This window comes from Juglans microcarpa x Juglans regia, chromosome 7D, assembly GCF_004785595.1.
Source record: "Juglans microcarpa x Juglans regia isolate MS1-56 chromosome 7D, Jm3101_v1.0, whole genome shotgun sequence".
NCBI lineage: Eukaryota > Viridiplantae > Streptophyta > Magnoliopsida > Fagales > Juglandaceae > Juglans > Juglans microcarpa x Juglans regia.
In genome coordinates, this window is record NC_054606.1 from 22779309 (window position 1) to 22800778 (window position 21470).

At 37.0% G+C, this 21470-nt stretch overlaps 1 protein-coding gene across 1 annotated transcript; it reads left to right on the forward strand.

The window, feature by feature from the left end:
• Positions 1-1895: 1895 nt before the first annotated feature.
• On the forward strand, positions 1896-17553 carry LOC121239988 (DDT domain-containing protein PTM). The gene is made up of 10 exons (XM_041137410.1): positions 1896-3779; positions 3875-4489; positions 5285-6446; positions 7289-7577; positions 7678-7802; positions 9076-9533; positions 13161-13189; positions 14058-14669; positions 14899-15110; positions 16053-17553. The coding sequence occupies exons 1-10, from the start codon at positions 2086-2088 to the stop codon at positions 16065-16067; spliced, it is 5211 nt and encodes a 1736-aa protein (XP_040993344.1). The 5' UTR covers positions 1896-2085; the 3' UTR covers positions 16068-17553.
• The last annotated feature ends 3917 nt before the right edge of the window (positions 17554-21470 follow it).

Sequence of the window (21470 nt, forward strand, 5' to 3'; positions counted from 1 at the left end):
AGGCCATTGCCAATGCTCAAAGTCCCATCCCAAGCCTAATCGAAAACAGATACTTCTATTTTCATGCTAGTTCGGGTTTTCACATTCCATCTTCTATCCTCCAGTTAGTTCTGTTAGATTTCCTTTGCCAATTATAGTTTGGGATTTGGGAAAGAGAAGGAGAATTTTATAAACGTGTTAAGTTACTCAGCTATCAACTTGCATATAATAGCTTTCTAAACTTCAATGCACGTGTCAGCAACGCATCAGAGAATCAATTTTATATAAATAAATAATAGAAAAATAGTAGTTGAAAAAAAACCAAGATTCGTTTACATAAAAGATCACTAGGTTTTACACTGGTTTCCAATCTATTAAAATCTTCACCTATACAAGCTGTACATGCCACTCTTAACATGGATAAACTTAAATATTTAGATGAGCCAAATCTTTGTTTTTACATATTCTTTTATTTTCTTTCCATTAATTATGAGTACTTTTATTATAAAACCTATGTGCCACACATTGTTTAATGGTATAATTTTAAAAATATTTTAATGCATGGCATTGGCCATTGCAAAATGTTTAGGCCCTACTTAAAATTATCTCAATATATCAATAAATGATAGTGAAATGATTTAAATTTAAGATGTTACATTGGGTTTTGGGAAATGAGAGTAAAAATTGAATAAAAATATTATAGAGTTAACAAATTGTTTAAATATTATTTTTATTTTAAAATTTAAAAACGTAGTATTGTTTTTTATGTTTTGTTTGAGAGTTTGATAAAATTGTAATGATTAAATTATGATTAGAAAAAAAAAGTTGAAGATTTAAAATATTTAAGCACAGTTGTGTTGCCAAACAAACTTTTGAAGTTCTAATTATGTGGGTCTTTTTGAAATTTTATTTATCATTTTTTTATTTAAAATAAGAAATACAATCAAATATCAATTATAAAATTTAAAATTTAAATCTTATAAATCAAATTATGTCATGTATACAATGTGTAGTGTGATGATTTATCATTTTATCTTAATGTTTAAATATGTAAATATGTATGTATTTAAATAGAAAAATAATAAATAATAAATCACAGATTGATTAAGTGGACATGTGTGGTGGGAGAGTTCACTGTAGCATTTATCACGATTTAGAACAAAGGAATTTGTAAAGAAAAATGATAGGAGCCTCCCGTTTATTTTGCCTGATTTCTTTTTTTTTTTTTTTTTTTTTTTTTTTTTTTTTTTTTTTTTTTTTTTAGTGATTAAAAATTTTATTTAATAATATTATGAATTTTGTTCTTTTTTAAAAATATTTAAAAATGTTAAAAAAATGATGTGAAAAAAAAATATTAGCCATTTGTATACAGCTGGCGTACCGCTTAATGATTTTTTTTTCACATTTTTTTAATACATTTAAATATTTTTAAAAAATAAAAAAAAATACGTCAATACACTTAAAATCACTTCCTTAATTATTAAATAAAAATATATATATATTTTTTGACCAGCAGTCAAATGGAGAGGTTAAAATTAGGACGCAAAGTATCTTTTTATAAAGGGCAATGCTACTCTGACGCCCAGCATTTACTGCTGGGCATGCTGCCTAGTCTTTTTTTTTTTTGCTTTTTTCATTTCATATTTTTTAATACATTTAAATTTTTTAAAAAATAAAAAAATACACTAATATAGTTAAAAATACTTCCTTAATCATTAAATAAAATAAAAATTTTTTTACCAAACAGTCAAAAAGAACGGTAAAGTTGAGACGGTATACTAGTATTTTCCTTTTATAAATTATAAGGATGGTGATCACCCGCTCCCCCTCGGACACCTTGGAACCCCCCCCCGCCCCCCCTTCTCTTCTCTTCTCTTCTCTTTTCTCTTCTCTCATTCGATTAGTTCGTTTCACCCACTTGTACTTGCACATATAGAAAAGTCAAAGTGCTGACTTGCACATCTCTCTCTCTCTGCGCGTGAAAAGCATTTCCAGAGCGAGAGAGACACTTTGCCCAAAAGGCAATTCTTGCGAGAAACACCACAACCCTGAAATATCTTCAATTGTTTTTTTCCCTTCCCACAGATCACGCAAGGGCTGCTCCGAATGGAGTTCCTGGGAAGGTCCGTGAAGAAAGAGTTCAAGGGCTTCGGGGTATTCTCAGGGACCGTGAGATCCTACGACGCCTCGTCTGGGTTCTTCGAGATCGTATACGAGGACGGCTGTTCCGAGGAGCTGGAGTTTTCCGAAGTGGCTTCTCTCTTCGAGGGCAGAGAAGAAGCCTCCGCCGCCTCTGAATTGCCTCACGAAAAACCGCGGCTCGGCCGTAAGCCCAAGAAGCGGCGTCGTATCGAGCGGATGTGCGAAGTTCGAAGCAGTTCAGGTAATTTACTTAATACTCCTGAAGGAAATTTGAGGGAAACTGTGGGGACCTGTGGCAATTTACATGGAAACGGTAATTTAAATGATGGGTTTGTAAGGATTTTAGAAATGGGACAAAGGTTTGGAGGGAATTTGAGAGAAAGTGTGGAGGTTAATCTGAATTTGAATATTAATATTGAACAAACCCCAGAAAACGAAAGTGGGTTTGGGGTGGATTTGAAAGAGAGTGTTTCCGTTGGTGGAAATGTTAATGGAAATGATAATTTGAAAGACGGGTTTGATTTGAATGCTGGGATTAATGTGAATGAGGAGGTGGACTTGAAGGATGGATGTGATACACGTTTAAAATCTCAGGAAACTCCGAGGAAAAGGGATTGTATTGATTTGAATTTAGACGTAAGTGGTGATTTTGATGAGAACTTGACTGAGGCTAATTTGGGTTGTTCGGTTTCGGGAAACCAGAAGAAGAATTGTGGTTTTGATTTGAATTTGGAGGTTTGCGAGGATATTCAGGATCTTGATGGTGACGATGGAGTAGAATTTAGGGTTAGCAATTCTTCTAGGATTGAAGAAACCCAAAAGAAAGAGATTGCTGGAGACGTTGAAGAAAAATGTGAGGAAGATGGTGGCGCAAAGGGGTCTTTGGAGAAACTTAATTTAGACATTAATGATGGTAATTCAAAGCAAGAAGATATTAGTGGGTCACTTGAGGCTGCAGTGGGAGATGTATCTTTAGTGTTGGCTGAAGGACTTGAGAAGGAAATTGGTGTTTGTAGTGAAGATCTGAAAGCTCATCGTTCTCTTGGTTTTTTGGATGAAAGCTGCATCAAGGATCATGGTTCTATGGAAGTACGGTTAGAGGATGGTCTTTCTGAGGCTGGTGCTACAGTTGTTCAAGGGGACCAAGGTGGCTTAGGAAGTCCATGTACACAAGGAAGTAGCCGAAGAAAGAGGAGGAGACAAGCAGATAATTTGAAATCAATCACGGAAACAGTTTTGAGGAGAAGTTCTCGCAGAGGGTCTGCTCAGAATCATGTTGTATATTCTTTCCAAGATCCATTATCATCATCCCCTGCGGTTAGTGTTGTAACAGAGGAAATGGCGGCAATTTCAGGTTGTGAAGCATCTGAAAATACCAGTGTACTTCCTCCAAAGCTGCAATTACCCCCTTCTTCACAAAATTTGGATTTGGACAACATTCCCGTTCTTGACCTTTTTTCTGTCTATGCATGTTTAAGATCCTTTAGTACTTTATTATTCCTGAGTCCCTTTGAGTTGGAGGACTTTGTAACAGCACTGAAGTGCAAGTCTCCTAGTACATTGTTTGATTGCATTCATCTTTCTATTTTGCAAACTCTGAGGAAGCATTTGGAGTACCTTTCGAATGAAGGTTCTGAATCTGCTTCTGATTGCTTAAGGTATCCTTTTCTCTCTTCCTCTTGCTATTTTCTTCTAAAGTAATTTGGTTCGTTATATTAGTTCTTAACATTCTCTCTATCAACATTTGGTGTAGGAGTCTTAATTGGGATTTGTTAGACTTAATTACATGGCCCATTTTTATGGCCGAGTACCTACTGATCCATGGTTCAGAATTGAAACCTGGATTTGATATCAGTCGCTTAAAACTATTCAGAACTGACTACTACAAACAACCTGCTTCTGTGAAGGTCGAGGTACTTCGGTGTCTGTCTGATGATATGATTGAAGTGGAAGCTATAAGGTCCGAGCTTAGTAGAAGATCGTTGGTAGCTGAGCCTGACATGGTTTTCGATCGGAGTATGAACCTTGATGTTTGCAAGAAAAGGAGAGTTACAGTAGATGTTTCTGTGGGCTCTTGCTTGACAGAAGAGATTGTTGAGGACACCACTGACTGGAATAGTGATGAATGCTGCCTTTGTAAGATGGATGGAAACTTAATATGCTGTGACGGTTGTCCTGCTGCTTACCATTCAAAGTGTGTAGGAATTAGTAGTGATCTTTTGCCAGAGGGTGACTGGTACTGCCCCGAATGTGCAATTGACAGATGTAAGCCTTGGATGAAACACCAGAAGTCACCCCGAGGGGCAGAGTTACTGGGAATTGACCCTCATGGGCGGCTATTTTTTAGCAGCTGCGGTTACTTGTTGGTGTAAGTTGGTTATTATTTGAATATGACTGCTATCCGTACACAAGTGTTACTAATAGCCATTCTTATTTATATGATAAATCACCTTGATATTGTGTTCCCTAATCATCTGCTATCAAATCCTTCACATAAAAAGCTAACATTTAACTTTTAGGGACCTCTACAATTACTAAGTATGGTTTATGTCATTCTTTGCATACATCTCAGAATTGCAAGATTCATGTGTATAATAGGAGGAGGACTTGTACAAGGTTAATCAGTCTATCTCTTATCAGCTGTTGGATCTTTAATTGTCCTTAAAGGCCACGATATTGCGGGTTGTTAGTTCTTTTATCCTTGTTTTATTGTTTGGATTTAAACAGTAGTGGCTGCCTGATTTAGTTTTACAATTTAAATGAATTGATTGCCTTGGTCTTTGATTGGAGTTCTGTTGACCTTTTTTTTTCAGGAAAAAAAAAATAGAAAAGTTAATGAGGAATGGGAGTTTTCTTTAAATTACAATTCATTTTGTTGGACCATTAATTTCATTTTTTTCCTCTCGATTTTAAGCAATTATACTTTGTTTCATCCTTTGTTAAGCATAACCGTAATGCTGTGCATCTTCTTATGCTCCACCTGATTATTAAATTAAATGTATAATTCATGCTGGGCTAGGCCTCCTTTTCTTACGAATAAAATTCTTGATTACCATTAAAAAAAAAAAAAAAGACTGTATATGTCATGCTGAGCAATTTTGTTCCACACTTCTGATCACAGTTATGTTCTTCCCTCATATATGTCTGGATTTTCAATTCGCAGGTCAGAGTCATGTGACACTGAATCTGCATTCAGTTACTACCACAGAAATGATTTGAGTGTTGTTATTGAAGTGCTAAAGACTTCAGACATTTTCTATAGTGGCATATTAATGGCTCTATACAAGCACTGGGATATCCCTTTGAACTTAAAAGGAGCTAGTAGTTTTGACTTGAGGAATCATTCTCTATGCTCAGACATTTTTACAAAGAGGCAAAGCTTGGCTATTTTAATGCCCTTGGCACCACTGACATCTTCAGACACAAATACTGTTAAGAACGAAACTGACGACATGAAAGTGGAAGAACATCCTACCAGTGGATGCTCTGATCATCTTGGCTCTAAGGTTTCCGAGTCTGTGAACTTCTTAGGTTCCATTAATGCTACAGAAAGTCCATATATAACTTTAGAAGGATCAGCTGGAGCTACACAAACTTGTGTAGACATTCAAAATTATCAAAATCATGGGGCCCATGATTCAAATAGATCTGCTGAATTCTTACATCAGTCTCAAATACAAGGAAAGTACTCACGTTTTGGAGACACTTCTTTGGCGTCTACCAGCATAGATGTTAGAAGAGAAAGTAATATGGAATCTACTGGTCCTCGGCAGTACCCATCTGCTATAACCACTAGAAAAGGTGACACATTACACACAAATTGCGGGATTGGCTACACAAACTATTACGGTTTTGCTCAAACTGCCTCATTAGTTGCAGAGGAGTTGATGCGTAAATCATTAGACAAAATTGATGAAAACTTCCTACTATCAGTGGAGGATATAATCTCAACACAAATGAAGGCAATTTTGAAAAAATCTACCAAGTTTTGTTGGCCAAATATTAAGAACCAAAACATAAATGCAAGGAAAGAGAAGTGTGGATGGTGCTTTTCGTGTAAATATCCAACTGATGAAAGAGATTGCTTGTTTAACATGTATTTGGGGCCTGTTCAGGAAGGTTCTAAAAATGATGTCTTTGATCTTCAATCAAAAAAGAACAGGAAGGGCCATCTTGTAGATGTCATATGCCATGTTCTCTCCATTGAAGATCGTCTGCATGGGCTTTTATTGGGTCCATGGCTGAATCAAAATCATATCAAGTGCTGGCATAAAAGTATTCTTAAGGCATCCGATCTAGTGTCTATTAAAACTTTATTGCTTGCAGTGAGTATCTTTTCCATTTCCTCTACATTTTAAACAGTTAAAACTTTGGTTATGGCTGTTAATATTTGCAGTATAAATTAGCTGGGCCTGACAACTGGGATTCAGCTTCTCATAGACCTTTTAACTCGTTTTTTAGAAGTTTCCTTGTAGGCTTAAACTAGCTCGCTTGTGTGCATTTCTTTCCACTGGGGCCACTGTTTTCTTTGAGAATTGGAGGGGTCTTTTTATGTTGCCTGGGGGGGAGATTTTAGTGGTTCTTAATATATTAGAATTTGCAGATGATAACAGATTTGCTATTGCGTCTTTTGTCCTTGGCTTGGGTGGCAAGGGAGAAGGGTTGATTGAGTTGTTTTTTAAGTGAAAGGTGTATTTCTTTATTCCTGGGTAACTGTTTTCTTAGGTTGGTGTCATAACGTGTCAGTGTGATCTGAACCAACATACTGGCTAAATCCCTAGGTTTTAGTTTTCAACATTCCATATTTCACCAATTGGTAATCTACGCTCTCCTTCTCTGTTACTTGGTTTGGGTTATTCACTTCTTGGTTTGAAGTGGCTGAAATTGTGCCCTTAGTGTATCTTTTGACTTCTTATAATTAGCTGTCTTTTTTATTGGCAAGGAGTTTCCCGCACCTCGGGTAATTCAAGGGGACGTTTCCCCAGTCCGATGGCCTCTAGAAATTGTTTGCACCCAAGAGGATTTGAACCTTAGACCTAGAGGGAGCATACCATCAAGACAAAGGTCTTTACCACTTGAGCCAACCCCTAGGGTTTTCTTATAATTAACTATCTTGATTTCATTCTTTAATACTATTGGGGTAATTTATGGTATGGGATGTCTGCAGTTGGAATCAAACTTGCATCCTCTTGCTCTCTCAGCTGAGTGGTCAAGACATGTGGATTCTGTTATTACTGTGGGTTCAGCTTCTCATGTCGTAAACAGTTCATTACGTGCATCATCAAAACATGGGATTAGCCGAAAGAGGGTTAGGCCATCAGAACCAGAGTCCAATCCTTCTTCAAATGCTGCCAGTGGATTAAGTACGTTCTGGTGGAGGGGTGGTAGGATTTCTCGTCGGGTGTTTAATTGGAAGGTTCTGCCTTGCTCCTTGGCTTCCAAGGCTGCCAGACAAGGTTTGCATATTGTCTTCTCTTTCTTTTATGTAGTTGGAGTAGAAGTGTTTAGTCAACTGAATGATTATTCTGAATTTGTTTGAAGTTTAAAATTCTGCAGCTGGGTGTACGAAGATACCAGGCATATTATATCCTGAGAATTCAGAATATGCAAAGAGAAGCAGATATGTTGCTTGGCGAGCTGCTGTTGAGACAGCATCAAGTGTAGAGCAGCTTGCTTTCCAGGTATATCTCCCAGCATTTCCAATTTTGTTAGTATCTACTATTTATGCATTGCAATGGCCTTCCTCATTTGTTTTGTGCTTTGATATACTTGTGTCTCTGCACTTCTGTTAACTCTAAATGCAAAATCAGGGTTTTGTTTTACACATCTTAGTTTGTAGTTTAGGTATCGATTGGATCATGCATAAGTCTAATCTGGTGATGACCTTTCTGGACTTCTCTTGCCTAAATGTTCTCTTTTATGCAACTAAATTGCTTGATTTGAGATGTGATGGCTATTTTTTAATCTTAAGAAAGAAAATCTCTAAGGGTTGTTACCCAAGTACATGGAGACTATACATGAAATTCACCTAAATAATAAAAGGAAACTTCCATGAAAGGAAAGTTTACCAGCATGCCAACAGATCTACTACCTGTTGAGGCATTACCCACTATAGCTCAAACATGCTGAAAATTTAGTTCCATTAAGCATTGACTCACAGTATGAATTGACTCTACAATGAAGTAAAAAATGATCAACCACTTCCCCACTTCTTCCATGATAAGGATTATCTATCCTACGAGGCCAAAATTGTAAGATATGATTTGACTTAAAACACACCTTATTTGGAAGGAACATTAAAGTCTATCCTCACCATCCATTCTTACTTGTGTCAAATAAAGCTTGTCAAAGAATGAAGGGTAAAGGCCTTGGGCTTGGGGTTATGCTCCCCCCAAGTCTAAGGTTCAAATCCCCTTGGGTGCAAACAATCTCTAGGGGCCATCAGACTGGGGGATTTTCCCCTTGAATTACCCAAGGTGCACTTGTGGAAAACTCCTTGCCGAGGGCCTGTGCACCCCCAGGATTAGTCGGGACGCTGTTCCTGGACACCCGGTGCCAATCAAAAAAAAAAAAAAAAAAATGAAGGGAATCCACCTCCCAATGATTGACCGCTATGATAATATCGACATCTCAGTTTTTAGTTTTCAGCCTCATTTTTTTCAAACTTAAATTCCTTTTACCACCTGAAAATTCTCCACATCCTAGAAGAATGGGGAAATGAATAAAGTATAATCTTGGTAGCCTTTTCTGAGACACCACAGAAAAGTGGCAATATCACATTAAGAGTACATTTGCATCGTTACATTATGTCATACATGCTCTTAAAGCAAAGTAAACCATTGCACATAACAGTAATTGTCAGGACTAGTGAATTTTCTAGATCTAGCTGGTATTTGTTCATGAATCAGCTACCTGCTGAAATTTTCAGTCCACTAATTCATGTCACGTTAACAGGTTAGGGAGCTTGATACGAACATTAAATGGGATGACATCGAAAACACGCATTCTCTTCCTGCATTGGACAAGCAATCTGTAAAATCAATCAGACTTTTTAAGAAAGTTATTATCCGCAGGAAGTGCACTGAAGGGGAAGTGGTAAAGTATCTTCTTGATTTTGGCAAGAGGAGAGCTATCCCTGACATTGTTAAAAGACATGGGTCCTTGGTGGAAGAATCCTCTAGTGAAAGGAAGACATATTGGTTGGCGGAATGTTATGTTCCCTTGCATCTTTTGAAAAATTTTGAGGAGAAAAGACTTGCCCGTAAATCCTTGGAGATGAAATCTGCAGAACTTCTTGATTGTAGAGTGAGAAAGAGATCCCCTCAGAAAAGGGGATTTTCGTATCTGTTTTTAAAATCTGAAAGATCCGAGTATTATCAGTGTGGACACTGCAATAAAGATGTGCTGATCAGGTATTATATATTTATTGCGTTGCATATACGTATCTTCTTCGCCCCATGAACTTGTTTTTCTGCCCTTAATGATTCTGCTTTGGAATTCTTGATGTTAGGCTATTGTATTCGTATGTTATGTATGGTTAGAAGTATTATGAATATCAGGAAATGGTTTTCATATCTTACTTCTAATATATAGATTCTCAAGCCATTGTTTAGAGTTTGTGGAATTGTAGTAATGTGGGTTGGGTTGAGTTGGTGTCAAATGGGGATTTGGGTGGTATTCTTTTAATATGGAATAGGAAGGTGGTGGAGTTGAGGGATCGTTTTGTGGGGGAATTCTTGGTGGCATGTCATTTTAAGAGTATTGAGGATGGGTTTGAATGGGCGTTTGCTAGTGTGTATGGCCCTAATGTGGATAGTAGAAGGAGTTTATTATGGGATGAAATGTCGGGTGTATATGGTTGGTGGAATTTACCTTGGTGTTTTGGTCGGGATTTTAATCTCACTCGTTTCCCTAGTGAGAGATTGGGGGAATCATATTTTTGACATGCAATGTCTACTTTTTCAGATTTAATTTTCGAATTTAAATCTGATAGATTTACCTTTGGTGGGAGGAGACTATACTTGGACAAATGGTAGGACATATTCAAGGCTGGATAGGTTTCTGGTTTCGACTATACTTGGACAAATGGTAGGACATATTCAAGGCTGGATAGGTTTCTGGTTTCGCCTTCTTGGGAGGCTCATTTTTCTGGTTTTGAGTCAGAAATTATTGCCAAGATTGTGTTCTGATCATTATCCTATCATGTTGGATTATGGTGGAATTGAGGGTGGGAGAAGGTATTTTAAATTTGAAAACATGTGGCTGAAGGATGAGAGATTTGTGGACAGGGTGAGAAGTTGGTGGAATTCTTATAATTTTTCAGGTACTCCTGGTTTTGTTCTGGCTGGAAAATTGAAATCTCTTAAGAAACATATAAAGAGATGGAATAAAGCGGAGTTTGGGAATTTGGACAGCAAGAGGAAGCTTCTTATGGAAGAGTTGAGAGGTTTGGATTAGGAGGTACAAGGGGTTATTTCGGGGGAGGACAGGAAAAGAAAAATAGGGGTGGCTTCTGAACTGGAAAATATAGCTTTAATTATGGAAATTTCGTGGAGGCAAAAATCTTGGGTGCTGTGGTTGAAGGAAGGAGATAAGTGCACTAAGAGTTAATTTAAAAAGTTCTATTTAGTTAGTTGGAAGAAGGTATGTCAACTGATTGATTGTGGTGGGTTGGGGATAAAAAACGAGATTGTTTAATTGAGCAGTACTTGGGAAATGGCTTTGGAGATATCACTTGGAAAGAAATGCCTTATGAAGAAATGTTATTGATGTAAAATATGGTAGTTTGTGGGGAGGTTGGTGCTCAAAAGATACAAGAGGTGCATATGGGGTGAGTTTGTGGAAGTTCATTAGGAAAGGATGGGGGGGATTTTCTAATCATATTAGATTAAAGATTAAAGGTGGGAGATGGGAAGAGGATACTTTTCTGGCATGACTTGTGGTGTGGGGAGTCTACACTTTGACAATAATATTCAGTGGAATGTGAACTTTTTTAGGGATGTTAATGACTGGGAAGTGGATGATGTTAAGGCTTTTCTGGAAAGACTTTACAGTTCAAAGTTGATGCTAGGTAGGGAGGACAGCATGCTGTGTGGGTTCCTGCAGGAAATTCTAAGTTCTCAGTTTCCTCTTTTTACGGCATATTAACTAGTCACAGGAGCTGTGAATTCCCCTGGAAAAACATATGGAAAGTGAAAGTTCCTTCCAAGGTCGCTTTTTTCTGTTGGGTGGTATCCCTGGGCAAAGTGTTGACAACTGAAAATCTTAGAAGGAGAGCTATGTACATTGCTGATTGGTGTGTCATGTGCAAGAAGTATGGGGAATCTGTTAATCATTTCTTTCTGCATTGTGAAGTGGCCAGGTTCTTGTGGAATGAGGTTTTGAATCGGTTGGTTTTCTTTGGGTAATGCCTAAGGAAGTGGTGGATTTATTGGTAGGGTGGAAGGGATTGAAGGGTAGCAAGAATGCTGTTGATATTTGGAAGATGATTCCTTCTTGTCTCATGTGGTGTCTATGGCTTGAAAGGAATGAGAGATGCTTTGAAGACAAAGGACGTTCATTAGGAGACCTTTGGGATTTTTTCTTTAGTACTTTGAGTTTGTGGGCTAAAACTTTTGGAATGGGTTGATAATTTCCAGAATTTGTTTTAGATTTCCTTTTGGTATTAGAAAGTAGTAGGTATTTCCTTTGTATACGTCCTGTGTACTGGGCTTATGCCTATTCTTGGGATATGTTCTGAGTGCACATATTTAAGGATCATATTTAATGAGAAATAATGCCCAAAAATAGAAATATAAAATATTAGACACAAACACGTGTTTGTAGCTTATGGTATTCTCATGCTTGTAAGGTCAATATGGGATTTGTGGGTCTATATCGTTTGCTAAAAAATCTTGACCAAAAACTTTAGGTGCTTCAAGGATGGAATGATACTGATTAATCTAGAAGTAGTATTTAATCATAAAAGTATTTTAAAAAAAAGTGAATAGATGTTATTGTTCCTTGAAGACACCCCCTTCAAGGATGAAACTTCTTGATACTTGTTCAAGGATGAACAAGTATTTCATACTTGTTCAAGTATGAAACTTCTTGATAGCCTATGTGAAATTGTATCACGGGAACATCACTCCTAGGCACTAGCCACCATGTATGTTTAGAAAACACAGGATCTTCTTCTGGATCTCTTTGGAGGATTACTTAAACTGTTTTAAGTATGAAACTTCTTGATAGCCTATGTAAAATTGTATCACTAGAACATCACTCCTAGGTGTTGCTCTTGTATATGACCCGTGTACTTGGGCTTTGCCTATTCTTATGATCAATAAAATTTTATTTACCAATAAAAATGAACACAAAAAAGAAAAGCTGTGGGAGTTAACAACTATCTTAATTTACTAATGATTCTGTCCGAGTACAGTTTTAGTTATTGCTGAATTTTTAGAAATGACGCCTTGACATGGCTAATCGCCCTTCCCATGATTAGAATCTTTGATATCTTAATAGGGCTAAAAATAGTATAGCAGTCCAGTGGTTCGACTTTATCTCCTCAATAACATGTTAGATGTGTTCATAAGCTTGAGGGCCTTGTTCTATATTTTCTAAGCAATTCGATTATCCCTGGAATCCTCTTTCCTTGTTCTCTGTATTCTTTACTTTGTTTCCTGTCTTTTTTTTTTTGTACTTGAACTCAATTACCTCCCATTAGACTGTTCTGAGTACTTATGGAACTATTAAAACTTGCAAAAGGCCTGAATACTAACGCCTTAGTTTATCTGAGCTTCATATATCGATCACACTTTTGACCTTCATGTTAAATGGCCAATGCATGGTCCTCCAATTTTGAGTATATCATGCAACTTGGCTGGCTGGTGCCAGGTATTGTGGGATAGGGAAATAAAAGGACACAGTATTATACTGTCAAGATTTTTTATTCGTCTTGTTAAGCATTTTATCACTCCCATCTTAATTTGTAATCTTACCGATTTCATTTCTTCTTGTTTCCTTTTTATTTATCCATTATCTGTTTTTAATATTGGCAGGGAAGCTTTGAGCTGCATGTACTGCAAAGGTAAGTTTTCAGCTTCTCATAAAGCCTCTGGTTTTTGTTTTTGCTTAGTTCATTTGTTGTTCTGTAAATAAAAAATTTTAGTGACTTAGTTTGTTTTTTCTAGTTTTATTTAATTCTTCCATTTTTTTTTTTTTTTTTTTTTTTTTTTGTTATGCTTACTGCTTATGTGACTGAAATTTAAATTATCGATGTGTTTATGCATACTGTCTCTCTGATAAAAAATAGATGTTGCTTAGATATTCTTTGTTCTATATCGGATAGTTACACTTACAATATGTATCCAATTTAGTCTTTGGTTTGTCCCCTTTTGCCATTCACACTTGATAATAGCCCGACCTCAAGAAAGACTTGGTGAGTACCTTTTATACTTGTCTCTTATGTAGTGTGTAATGCAATAGCAGAAATCGCCCTTTTTCTTTCTGTAATTATTGATGTATATGCGACCATGCTTTGCAATATGCTACCACATATACCATTTGGGTATCATAACTTGGAATAAGCCAAGGACAGTCCGACAGTCGCTATCTTAAATTGCCACAAGAACAGCTGTGTCCATTTTGTAGTTCCCTTGTATACATTCAAAGTTACTAATAGTGTGGCGGTAGTTGTTCTGTCCCCTGATGTACCGATTTTCTTTGATTAGTTATGATGAGTTGAGTAAAATATCTGTTGAAACTGGAGTTCTGTTGAATTGTTGCTATTGAAATCCCCCCCCCCCCCCCCCCCCCCCTTCCAAATAGAAAAGGAAAGGAAGGGGAAAATTCTGACCTTGTATGGTGAATAATTGTTAATTTGGCTTCAAGGTTGATGTTTGTTGTGTAATTCCTTTTTACACTAAGTTTGGTACTTGGATATCATCATATTGCAGGATTTTTTCATAAAAGGCATGTGAGAAAGTCTGATGGGGCTGTCACTGCTGAATGTACCTATAAATGCCACCGATGCCATGATGGGACTCGAGCGAAGAGTGATTCAAAAAGAGGGAAAATTGGCACAAAAGGAGGAAAACTACTGTCACAGAAGAATAAAAAAGTCTCCAAAGATTGCAGGTCGGTGAGACTAAAATGCAGTAAAAAAGCATCAAAGGGTGGACAAATTCGATCTCAAAACAGTAAAAAAGCTCTAGCTGTTGTGCCTCTACGTCGTTCACCTAGGAAAGTCAAATGCTTGCCACTGCAAAATAAAAAGCGTGGAGGACGCAGGAAAGCAAAGCAGATAAAATCCAGAAAGTCCTATAAGAAACCAAAGAGAAGTAGTTCTTGGAGGAAGAAGAGAACACATGTTTACCAGAGTTACTGGCTCAATGGTCTTCTGTTGTCCAGGAAGCCAAATGATGAACGAGTGATGCATTTTAGAGAGAAAAATATTCTTGCCCCTTCTGATAATTTGTCTGCAATTCTTGATCAACCCAAATGCCATCTTTGTTGTGAAGCAGGTTGTGCATCTACATTAAGTTATATATTATGCGAAAGTTGCGGAGGTACTTTACTTCTTTTTCCATTTCTTTTTCTTCATTTTTTTGGTTAACTCTGATTTTCAAATTTTATTTTTAGACATTTGGATGTTGATTAGGAAAAGGATGCATGTTGAAGCATCGTCTGCTTTTGCTTTTAGCTTTTTAATAATACCCTTTATGACTGCCCTATTGATTTTTAGTTCGTTTATGTCTCTACATAATATATATCGTCACTGGATGGTCTATTGTGCAGAGTGGTTTCATGGAAATGCTTTTGGACTCACTCTGGAGAACATCGATAAACTTATTGGATTTAGGTGCCACGTATGTCGCAAAAGGGACCCTCCTATCTGCCCCCACTTGCTAACTCTGAAGAATGATGTGTCCCAGTTGGTTGAGGTGCAAGGTATTGCTGTGGTTGAACGTAATGATGAAGAATCTAGTGCTGTCTCACCCTTGAGCGAGGTATGCTTTTAAAAAAAACTTGCTCCAATTCCTGCACCTTGTTTTTTATATGCTTTCCTTTTTAGGACCAGCTATCACTACATAGGTTGTCATTTTTCTGGAGGATCGATGATACTTATTTTGGGTGTGTGTTGTTGGCCCTTTACACACCGTTATCTACAAAACCTAAGGTAACTGTCTACCCAGTTTATGTGCCTTCTTGAGGTCCCACTTTAGGTTTGCCGATAGTCTGCATGCCTTGGCAAGTATCTACCAATTATTCCCATTCCCTTTTGTTGATACCTTTTAATTAATTGGTATTTTGTGTTACCCCTGGGATTAGTCGGGACTTTGTTCTTGGACAACCAGTGCCCAAAAAAAAAAAAAAAATTTGGTATTTTGTGTTTTGCAGGATTTTGGGAAGTAGAAGTCATGTCTTTAACATGGCATTTAGATGTTGGGTTCTTATGTTCTATTCATTGAGTTATATGTATTGAGTACCTGTTAGGATGCAGCCTAGTGGTTAAAGGGCGGGCTTGGGTTGAGTTGTAGTTTCAGACATCTTGGGTTTCATTATGCACCTGGAGGTCCCCTAGATTGCATAATATACGGTTATAGTGGGGATCATGTATCTGGGGTTTAGTCTTCATGATGGGTCCAAGGGCCCTGCTGTAGTGAGGTTCCTTGTCATTAAAAATAAAAAAGTTTATGTATTGAGCGTTTCATACATTCTGCTTGATGCTGACAAAATAACCTATGGGGTTTATTTCGAAAGTGCATTTTGATTTAAAAAAGGAAATTGTGTAATTTTTTATAATTGGCTAAAATTCTCTTCTAGGATGTGGGATAAATATGATCAGAAGTAAGGGGGTTTATTTTTTTTACTTTATTGGAAAATTGACTAGTTTTATCTATTTTGTTTATGCAAAATAATGTTTGTAATTTGATTACCTATCATTGCAGATCGTATGTAATTAATTGTCATGAGATTTGAGGGTGAATACCTCAGCACGATCAGATTCTGATCTTCTCTGGTTTGTTGAGAAACCCATTGGATGAAAAAGTGAAGGAATGGATAATTATGAGTGGGTTTACAAGTTTCAACTTGGAGATAACCAGAGATCTTCGACTAAGAAGAACTCTTCTCTTTAGGAAAAGGAAGATTGAATATACTGTGGGCAAAGCCAGAATAACCAAACAGAAGGTTGCGGCAGCAAAGCAGTGTATTGAGCTATTCCAAGAGGGTAACATGATACTTCACTAGAAAGGAAGGAGAGGTATAGCTCATACCTTGAAAAGGTTATTAATTTTCACAAGAAACCTTAAACTATATATCACAAGTTTGTTTTGATGCCTGAGAGTTTTTGTCCCATCCATTTATTCACTGAAAAGGGAGGAAGAAAAAGATTGAGAACTGTTTTTGTTTGATCCAATGATGTCTAGTTATGCCATGTGTTCTATCTACATTATTTTTATACTGCAAAAATTGTCATAAAAACATTTTGTGCATCCCCATCCCCATCCCCAGGGCTAGGGTGGTGGATCAAATCATAGTGTCAAGTCCCATGGAGTGTGTGATATATACAAACTTAGAAAACACATGGGTTAATTGTAGCTATCGACTGTAAGCTGTGGTGTCATGCTCTGTGTGCGTGTGTGGGGTTTTTGTTTTGTTCCACAGGACTTCTACTCTATGGTAACATAGACTTTTGACTTATGTCGTCACAGTTGGCCAGATAATGGTCTTCCAGAATTCCTTGATGCTCCTGGAAATTTATCTAAATGATTGCTCTGTTGTCATATTTTTTAAGTGATAAGAATGAGAATTTTGAGCCTTCTATTTTAATCCTTTTGGCGTCAACCTATTTTTCTGTGGACCCAAAAATCTATTCGATTTTTCTCTTTTCCAAAAACTCTTATATGGGATTCACGAATCTATGACTTGTTACAGGTTTTCATTGAGCTTCAGAAGACTGCAATCTCTGCATATTTCTGGGAAGATGCCGGCTATTCTCGTGATGGTGATTGTCCATCAGTGCTAAATCCAATCCAATCCAATCCTATAACCCTTTTTGCATTCTTTTTATCAGGTGGGTTGGGTTGTGGTAACATACGGACTTTGGGAGTGACTTGACTTAGGTTTTAGTTCACATGACTGACAATTGATGCAATTCAAGGCAAAAGAGTAAGACAACAAATAGACTTGAAATTCTTGCAAGATTAGTAATTTATTCACAAGAGAATGAAACTTGTCAAGAAGGTGGTTTGTGCTTTTAACAAAATAAACAAGGAAAAAAAAAAAGGAAAAAGGCATTTATGTTTTATAATCTGATTGTCGACCAGAATTGCAATTATACAGTCAGTATGTATGAGAGAGAGAAAGAGAGAGAGAGAGAGAGAGAGTTGTGAGGAGCCAGAATGATGTATACTGTAGCTTAAAGTAATGAATTAATCCTTTAATTTTAATTTTTAATACATGTACAGTATAAACCCTTTGATTATAATCCTTTTCTCAATGGTATAGACAACTATTTTCTTTTGGATGGAACGAGTTGCCACCTTAATAAGATGTGAATTATATCCATTTATCTTTTTCGTTGACCCTTTTATTCCCCTTAATCCTGAGAAATTAAAATTACATATTAAAATCCTTGTTTTGATACCTTTTCATTCGAAATTTGAATCATAAGATGCTTTTCAAACGTATGCGATGGGATTGCAATGCAGGAAATAAATAAATAAATAAATAAAAGCTTTATTAAAAAAAAAAAAAATCTAATTCAAATAGCTTATCTATAATATTATGGCTGTCTACTATATGATCCAAATAAATCTCAATTTTCTTTTTTTATTAAAAAAAAAAATTAAAGAGGAATAAGAACAATTACTCTTAATTTTGAAGAAAATAACTCAAACTATCACCCAAATTTGTAGTCACCTCCTTTAAAAGTATAAATTTGTACGAGCTGCACACACCGATACCAATACTATATAAACTTGAAAAACTACTTTCTTGGTAATTTAGTAGGATGATTGATGAAATAATTTTGAGTTATTCAATTTTTAAGTTGGTGTCTAAAGCACACCATCTATATTATTCAAATGGTGGGATTTGATTTATAAGATTTAAAATTTAAAATTTATCTTTTAAATTAAATTGTGTCATGTAGGTTATATCATATAAGTACTTTATTATATTTTTTCAATAATTTTTGGGGGATGGCTAAAAATTGAGTGGTAATTAGGGGGATGTTTTATGTATTTTCTCCTCAAGTTTTTAATAGTTTATTGGCTATGGCCCATTCAGTAATTAGATATTATCTATATAGAGTTTTATTAATTAATTTTGTTTGTTCAATTTTTAAAGCTACAAATTCAATAATATTTTGAAGTGGATATAGTTGTAAAGGGAAAAACTTTAAACCCGGTGTGGTGTTAAGAGAAGATTTATGCCATCCAATAATACTGTGACATGTATGCTTTCTATTAAAAGAAAAATAGAATTGACCAAAAGAAAAATAGAAATGATTGTAGGTAAGTTCCATATACCTACTCTGTTGGTCTCTCTCTTTCTCCCCTCTCAGTCTCCTTTGACTGAAGAAGTTTTCGTCCTGATAGAATTTGAAAGGAAAGTGTATTTCTATATTCTCGTTAATAAGCAGAGATGTACAAGGAGGTTTTTATAGACAAATACAAAAGGAATCTTTCCTGGGTATTATTACAAACAGAGAACATGCGCTGCTGTATGATATTGCATGGTATTGCATTACACAAAGTTTGTACAATTCTCATGCCAAAACGGTTACAACAGAATACAGAGGACACACACAAGCTGTCTACGTAATTCCTGAAGGTTCTAGAGCAGTAGCAGATATGGTTGGTGCTTGCCATGTCACTTGTGATTTGGAGTCCAACGTAGATGGCTTAATACGCCTCCTCGAGCCAAGCAAGGTGTCAACAACAGTGAGGTTTGTTCTGAGAAGATGAAACCGAGAGGTTACAAGGGGCTTTGTGAGGATATCAGTCAGCTGGTCTTTTGATAGTTGAAAAGCAACTTGAAGAGTTTTTGTAGCAACTTGGTCACGAATAAAATGGAAATCAATTTCCATGTGCTTGGTGCGGGAGTGTAGGACAGGGTTAACGAACATGTAGGTTGCACCAAAATTGTCACATCATAGAAGAGGAGTTTTAGAAATAAAAATATGCAATTCCTTTAAGAGATTTTGAATCCAAAGGAGTTCAGCAGTTGTGTTGACGAGGGCCTTATACTCAGCCTCGGTGCTAGAGCGAGCAACAGTGCATTGCTTGCGAGAACTCCAGGAGATCAGATTGTTTCCCAAAAAAATACAAAAGTCACTCATAGAGTGATGATCATCTGGGCAACTAGCCCAATCCACGTCTAAAAATGCTTGAAGTTGTAGGGAGGAAGACTTGTGAATGAAGAGACCGAAATTCAGAGTTTGTTTAAGGTATCTCACTAGGTGTTTAACAGCATGCCAATGTGTGTTTTGGATTGTGCATAAACTGACAGATTTTGTTAATTGTGAAAGCAATGTTCGGACGAGTGAGAGAGAGGTATTGAAGGCTCCCAACAATGGAGTGATACACTGTAGGATCCGAAAAGGTTGGAGTCATATTTACTCGAGAAAGAATATCACTGATATACTTCTGTTGAGAGAGTAAAATTCCAGTTTCCAAATGACAAATTTCAATACCAAGAAAAAAGGACAACTGGCCTAAATCTTTGACGGGAAAAACATATGCTAGAAATGAAATGAGTTGATCAATTTGAGATGGATGAGAACTTGTCACTATTATATCATCTACGTAGACTAGTTCATAGATAAGGATGGATTTGCAAGAGTAAATAAATAGAGACGGGTCAGCTTGGGAAGGGAGAAATCCATACTCACAGAGGCGAGATGAAAGTTGTGCGAACCAAGCACGAGGTACTTGTTTAAGGGCATAAATGGTCTTGTGCAAGCAACAGACGTACTCGGGGTGTTCAGGATGAACAAAACTGATTAGCTAGGTCATGTAGACAGTTTCGATGAGATCTCCATGGAGGAAAGAATTTTGGATGTCGAGTTGCCGAAGGGGCCATCCATGAGACACGACGAGAGAGAGGACTAAGCGGATTGTAGTTGGTTTGACAACCGGGCTGAATGTCTCGGCATAGTCGATGCCTTCCTGCTGGTGAAAACCCTTGGCGACGAGTCTTTCCTTGAGTCTTTTGATGGAGTTGTCGGCATTGTGCTTGGTTCGGAACACCCACCTGCATCCAACAACATTAGAAGAAGGGGGAGGGGGAACAAGGGACCATGTTTTGATTTGAAGTAGAGCTTGAAATTCTTTGCTCATGGCGTCACACCACTCAAAGAAATGGGATGCAGTGGTGTAAGACGATGGTTCTTCGGGAACTTCGATGGTAAGGGTAAGACATTGACGGGGGCTTGGGTATGGGATTTGACCATGTGTGAATGATTTCGGAAGGGATTTGTTTGTTTTAGACCGTGTAATGATTGGTGAGCATGGGAGGGACAGTGGCGGTATGAGAGAAACATGAGGGTTAGGGTTAACTTGAGTCGGATTTGGGGGAGAAGACAAAACATGTTGTGAAGATGAAGATGATGGCTTGAATGTAATGGGGCTGGAAGGAAGAGTCAATGGGTTTGGATGATGTGGTGGACTTGGGCCCAAGATATAAAGTTGGAGAATTGGGAAGGTTGTATGTGTTTGTTGAGATATGCTGAGGCCCGAATGAGATTGAGAAGAGTTTAGACCTAAAACAGAATAAAAGGGATAGGGAAAATAATTTTTATTAAAAATAACATCACGAGATATATATAGCCGATTGGTGGGAACATGAAAACACTTATAGTCTTTATGTATAGGACTATATCCAAGGAAGAGAAAAGAAAGGGATCGGAAGTGAATTTTGTTATTGTTATAGGGCCAAGGATTGAGTCAACATTTGGACCCAAACACTTTGAGAATGAATGAGTAATCGGGATCTTTGTTAAAGAGAAGTAGATGTGGTGACTTGTTGTGAAGCGAAGGTGAGGGAAGAAAGTTTATAAGATGAGCGGCAGTGTGAAAGGCATCAGACCAAAATTTGTATGAAATAGATGTTGCTAAAAGAGCAAGACCAGTCTCAACGATGTGGCGATGTTTTCTCTCCACCACACCATTTAGTTGGTGGGTGTGAGGAGATGAGAGTCGATGTGTAATGCCTTGAAATTGAAGTAGATTAGTGAGGGGTTGAAATTTTCCTCCCCAATCACTTTGAACAATTTTAATTTTGGCATTAAATAGTCGTTCAATGTATTTTTGAAAAAGAACAAAGGTAGATGTAGCATCACCCTTAGAAGCAAGCAGGTA